The 6,223-nt window shown below is 35.9% G+C and overlaps 1 protein-coding gene across 1 annotated transcript; it reads right to left on the bottom strand.

Moving 5' to 3' along the window:
* Nucleotides 1-937: 937 nt before the first annotated feature.
* On the bottom strand, nt 938-4,144 carry LOC104216710 (ACT domain-containing protein ACR11-like). Its single transcript, XM_070147804.1, has 10 exons — nt 3,827-4,144; nt 3,041-3,098; nt 2,820-2,945; nt 2,643-2,737; nt 2,384-2,468; nt 2,221-2,280; nt 1,782-1,837; nt 1,536-1,641; nt 1,336-1,404; nt 938-1,240 (listed from the first exon to the last, which is right to left on the bottom strand). Exons 1-10 carry the CDS (start codon nt 3,961-3,963, stop codon nt 1,178-1,180), a joined length of 855 nt encoding a protein of 284 aa, XP_070003905.1. The 5' UTR covers nt 3,964-4,144; the 3' UTR covers nt 938-1,177.
* Between the last annotated feature and the right edge of the window lie 2,079 nt (nt 4,145-6,223).

Genomic DNA, 6,223 nt, shown 5'->3' with positions numbered 1-6,223 from the left:
TACTTGGTATATATACATGGGAAAACGGAATTTTGAGGAGGTTGGACATATTTGAGACACAGATTCGACCTAAGAAGGCAGAGACACAATAGGAGCAAGGCGGGAAATTCTTCTACGAGTTTTTCCTTCATCTTCCTATTTTTCATTGTTGGTTATTACTTTTAGTATTGTAGTTTTACATACTATTATGAATAGCTAATTTGTTATCTAGGGTTTTGATGGAACCTTTTGTAGGATAAATTCTTGTTATGTTTTTATATAATTGAGCCGTAGTATTTTCTCTATTTGTTCTACTATATTATTCTTGTGGTTGATTGAAGGGCCCTCAATTAGCTGTGCCTATTTAGTATGTATTACTCGGGAGAGAGTGCATATTTAGGTAGTTGTTGAACAACATCACTCCCGACGTATGTGAGGAATCAATAACCAAGGGTTTAAAGGTGGGATTAGGGATAACGAAACCTTGGGTGTGATCTAAGTGAGCTGTAATTTAAGCCAGCTAACGTAACTCGGGAGAGTATGTCTAGTAAATTGTCGTACTTACTCGGGAGAGAATTACAACACGCAGAGCGCTCATGATCGGTAGAGAATACTTAGGCGAAATTATAAAAGACATAGCGGGAAGGATTCCGACAATTAGAGAAATCATAACTCTAGACCTCCTTAATCTTTTCTCCAACATGTAGTATCTTTAGTGTTAATTTATTATTTTAATTTGTTAGTTAGTTAAACACAAGAATCTTAATATCTATAAGTTAAAAATTGTTCAAGCTTGTATTCTTGGTGATAGTGAACAACTGTAGTTAAGCCTTAGTTCTCTGTGGGATTCGACTCCGGACTTGTAAACCGAATTATATTTGCAACGACCGCTTTGTCCTTTTTATAAGGTAGTTGGACGTGATCAAAGCTGATAAGCTAAAATTGCAGCGATGAGCGATAACTGATAATTGGCTCATTCCTCTTCTGGAAATGTATATCATTGACGTATAGATGGTAGCAAATTTACAATGTTACTGCAGTACACATTGAAACTATGACTCCAAATTTCATGCATATTTTCTCTGTGTAAACCTTGGAATGGATCAATGCTACAAAAACTAGCAAGTTTCGTTCTTGATAAATGAAAGTGCTTTGTTAACCCTATTGACAAATTCTAACTTATTCGGCATATTTTGTATTAAAAACTTGCATCCTCTGTTGTTGGTCTCCTCAAGAAATAACGCAAGCTATTTGCAAGAACCTGCAAAGGTTTAAGATTGAAATTTGTCAATAATTTTCTTCAGGCTACCAAAGTCTAATAAATCAAATTACATATTGGTTCCACCGGTCAGTTACCTGTTGAAGGGGCTTGATCAGAGCTTTGCCCTTGTAGCTGACATGAAATTTTGCCTTAGCTAGCAATCCCTGCACCAAGATAAAGTTTTGACTCATTGCTAAGCTACTGCTGCTGCTACTTATTACTTATTAGTTGGCACAACTACAGCCTAAAAAGTTTATTAGGAAATGATTTGGAAAAACTCCTGTAGTATTCTTACCTCAGTATCGAATTCTCCAGATTCAACATCAACGTTTATGTCAGTAATGATCTTGACAAGATCAACTATCAATCCAGGTCTGTCTGCTGTCTCTACACAGAGTAAGCTGCAAAATAGATGCATTTTGCTATTCACTTCAACTTGTTCACGTAATGGATCACTTAATGGGGTTGAATATTGAGTCCAGCAGTCCATGAATTGGCCTATACTGATAAAATACCAATAAAAGGATGTATCTAACGTTACCTCCGTTCAGGACCATCGTCGTAGATATGGATATGGGTCGCTATGTCCACATCAATCTGAAAATTTTCTCGACAAACAACAAAATAAAATATAACTTAAGCAAATCAAGCCTTGGTTTCTGAATCAGATTTGTACTAGCAAAAAAGCTATCAGTCATTACTAGCGATGCAAAGACAAGCAGGAACCTAGCACATTCAGAAAATCAACCCCACCCCCACTCACCCCACCCCCTGGAATACACTACCGAATACCTAATTTTTTTGAAAACATAAACCAAATACAATACCAAATACCAAAATACCATATCAAATACCAAAAAACAAAAACAGATACTGACGCACGCATGATGTTCAAAATAACCAATACAGATGTGCATATTCTTGTTAATGGTGTATGCACATATTCAAGATGTGGACAGCATATACAAGCAATTAACAACCTTCTGATATGGTTGAAAAACACCGAAAGCTTCCCCCATAGCTAACATGGAGCTAGATTCCTGCACCAGAAAATATGCAGTAAGAAGAAGCAGCTATATATGAATCCCTCAGAAGGTACTGGATCAAGCAACTAATGCTCAACAACTTTATTGAAGTTTTTACCGGATGGTATTCCATCATGTTATTGATGATCGTCAAACGAATTGCTTCAAGCAGCTCTGGATCATCAACCTTTCTACCAGTACAGCTAGAAACAAGTTGCAATAGCGAAACAATCAGAATTTCAATCGGGGAACTAAAGCCGTTACAACTCATAATAAAAGATTCATTTGAAAGTGTTTTCAGATATCTGGTGATTGATAGTTTGCAAGGACTAGGAAACTACAAGAGGAATAGAATAGTGGATCCACGATGAACTTACGCTTTTGTGATGGCGAATTTGTTATGTTTCCCAGATGAATCAAGACAGACATTAGCCTTGACAACATTCAGCCCAAGATTTTTTAGCGCATTCATCTGAAATACATTAGGCAAATCAAGACCAGCACTGGCAGCAATAGCACTTAACACTCAGAATCATAAGAGAATGGATTTTTACTGTGTCAAGAAGCGCTCCAAGGCGATCCCCAAAGGTAACCTCAACGACTGTTGCATCTGGATCTGAATCCAGATCAATTATGACTTTGGGTGTTGGAATTGCACTAGTCTCTTGTGGACTTCCCTCCTGCTTGTCCCGTTTCATGAATCAAAACTAAATATCTAAACTTCATGGGGAATAAAAGGAACAACTATTTCAATCAATTGTAGTATGTCGGATACCTCCACAGCTGTAGCTGAGGATGCTTTTGGAATAATTGTACTCCCAGATAAAGCTAACCTGAAAGGACAGAGTAGATTGATTTCACTTATTACCCATCTAATACTGCAGAAATTCCAAGTCCATATAAATTAATGAACTTTAAGAGGCTGCAACATTATTCAAATATTATCAAGTTCTGAAATTTGTTCTTTCCCAATTGACCAATTGATCACAAAATACAACAACAGCCCAGTGAAATCCCACAAATGGGGTCGGGGAGGTTACTGTTTCCGATAGACCCACCCTCGGCACAATAAGATGAAATGATGTTTGAGGTAAAACCAACTACAGAATTCAATTCCTTAACATCAATCAAAGAGTAAAGCACTTATCAAGCTGCATTTAGTATATTGTGGTTAGAGAAGCTAATTAGTATTCAACAATTACTGCCAAGAACCATGAACAACAACGGCCCAGCGTAATTAGTGGAATCTGGAGAGGGTAATGTGTATGCAAACATTACCTCTACCCGAGGAGGGGCAGAGAGGCTATTTCCGGGAGACCGTCGGCTCAAGGCTCAAGAAGGGGAAAAGAGACGATATACCATCATAAAACGAAGAACCATGAGCAAAGATTTATAAAAAAAAAAGAAAAAAAAGAAGACCAATTGGTATTGCAGAGATACGTTCCATTTATAGAAAATTCAAATTATATCAAATTAACTAAGGGAAAGTCCATGTTGAAGCTGGGGATATGCAACCAAATAATCAAATAAAAACAAAAATGTAGAAAGGCAGGAGCTTTACCTCTTGGGGTTAATGCACAGTCTCTGACCTGGATTCAAAGCTAAAGAGCCATTAAAAAAACCTGGATTTAAAATGGGTTGCTTCTCTATAACTTTTAAACTAGTGCACATCCCACAAGAAACCATAGCCACAGCCATTTCAGTTCAATAATATCAAGAAAGAACACAGCTTTTTTAAAGATGAAGCTAGATACTCTGTACTACAAAGTAGAAACTTTTATCTTTGTTCTTGAATATTTGTGAAATGGAATCAAGAAAATGAAGCTATGAGGTTGATAGTTGTTCTAGTAATATCCGCCATTCTGATGGGAAACCACCTAGGCTCTGTCTTTATTATACTATTTATATATCAACAACTTGACAGGCACAAATCTGTGGTCCTCTTTATGTCTTTGTTTATGCAGTTGTACCTAACAAATCACTCCATTTTATCTTTAGATTAAATTCATATGAAAGACAATTGGGGTTGCCTTATGGTAAGCAACTTCCGCTTCCAATCAAGAGGTTGTGAGTTTGAGTCTCCCCAGGAGCAAGGTGAGAAGTTTTTGGAGGAGAGGATATCGGGGGTCTATTTGGAAATAGCCTCTCTACCCCAAGGTAGGGGCAAGGTCTGCGTATACACTACCCTCCCCAGACACCACTAAGTGGGATTATACTGGGTTGTTGTTGTATTAAATTCATATGAAGGTAAATAATAGGAAAAATTATGCACACATCAAATATATATAGTATTTATCATTTGTACTTATATTTTTGTAAAATTACTATTTGTAGCTATATTTAAATTATATAGCAAATTTACTTGTAGTACTGAAATAAGAGATCAATTGTTTTGAACGGAAACAAGAGACCTATAAGCTTTTGTAACTCAGTTGGTTAGAACACCCTCTTAGTAAGTGAATTTAATAGCATTCTTAGAATACAAGTGATACAAGCTGATAACAGTTGAATAGTAACTAAAAATAGTAATTAAATAAGTTATAGTTACGTATAACAATTAGGCTCTAAATTATAGTACTTTAGGAAAATTCTTCATTGTAATAATATCAATATATTGTAACGCATTATTTATTTCACTTTTAAAGTAATTAATCTTATTTATTATGAACATTTACTTGTAATTATCTGTTAGGTAACTAGGAAATAGGAATACAATCCAGCTATCAACAATCTAGGCTGCCTCATCTTTACTTTTCCACTAAAAGAGTGTAATACACTAATACGCTATTGGCTAGGAAACATGAGCCCTTCATTATTCTCTTCTGTGACATGTCCCAATTTTATTTGTGTTTTCATTCTTTTTTCTTTTGTTTTTACCTTCTTTTGTCTCACATATAATTCGATAAAGATAGGGTAGTGAAAAAATATCTGAGGGAAATTATGGATTTATTAGCCAATTTGACGACAATATATCTTAATTCGGCTCGATCTTTTGTCGGTCTCTCTTTTGGACTAAATTGAATTCTTATAAAATAGCCTTTTACCTTCATATTTATAAAGGCAAGATACCTTAAAAGTTAATACTCCCTGAATTTGACACGGATTATTAGTTATAACCTTAAACTATTCATAGTTTTAACGATTCGCCTGACCATTTTGAGCATTTACACTTCGCACGGTATTTTAAGGACTCGAATATCTCTGTATGATGTATTATAACTTGCGTAAATCGTCTGTATTGGTTTTCAAGTTATCTGGAATCAATTTGGAAGAATGAACTTCTAAGATTTAAGTTCTAAGTTGGAAGAATTGATCGAGTTTGACTTTTTAGCATTTGACCTCGGAATGAAGTTTCGTCAGTTCCATTAGACCCGTTGGGTGATTTTGGACTTAGGAGCGCGTCCGGATTGTAATTTGGAGGTCCGTAGTTGAATTAGTCATGAAATGATGAAAGTTGGATTTTTGAGAAGTTTGACCGGGAGTGGACTTTTTGATATCGGGGTCAGATTTCAATTTTGGAAGTTGGAGCAAGCCCGTAATGTCAAATATGACTTGTGTGCAAAATTGAGGTCAATCGGACGTGATTTGATGGGTTTCAGTATCGATTGTGGAAGTTTGAAGTTTCAAGTTCATTGATTTTTAGATTAAGGTGTGATTCGTCGTTTCGATGTTGTTATGTGTGTTTTGAAGCCTCGAGTAAGTCCGTGATATATTATGGGACTTGTTGGTATGTTTGGACGTGGTTCCGAGGCGCTCTGGTGAGTTTCGGATAGGTTTTGGGTTGTGTTGCGCTAATTTTTTTATTTTTTTTTATGTTTCGACATTGTTTCTTCAAGCATAAATGGTACTACATTAAGCAAATGAGTTCCAACTTCTGTTTTTATTGAAGCATTAGATCTTTATTGTAATTACGGAGCCATATCAAAGAGAATCGTCGAATTTGGACATCGTATGAGGA

Source organism: Nicotiana sylvestris, chromosome 6 (assembly GCF_000393655.2).
Source record: "Nicotiana sylvestris chromosome 6, ASM39365v2, whole genome shotgun sequence".
NCBI classification, from domain to species: domain Eukaryota; kingdom Viridiplantae; phylum Streptophyta; class Magnoliopsida; order Solanales; family Solanaceae; genus Nicotiana; species Nicotiana sylvestris.
The sequence above is the reverse complement of the archived record's forward strand: the minus strand, read 5'-3'. Positions and strand labels throughout refer to the sequence as shown.

What these genes read in the sequence shown, in the direction of transcription:
- LOC104216710 (XM_070147804.1), bottom strand. Translation starts at nt 3,963, where the DNA reads ATGGCTGTGGCTATGGTTTCTTGTGGGATGTGCACTAGTTTAAAAGTT. An exon ending in TTGGAGCGCTTCTTGACACA is followed by an intron (nt 2,738 to 2,819) that starts GTAAAAATCCAT and finishes AATGTATTTCAG; the next exon opens with ATGAATGCGCTAAAAAATCT. An exon ending in AAATTCGCCATCACAAAAGC is followed by an intron (nt 2,469 to 2,642) that starts GTAAGTTCATCG and finishes ACTTGTTTCTAG; the next exon opens with CTGTACTGGTAGAAAGGTTG.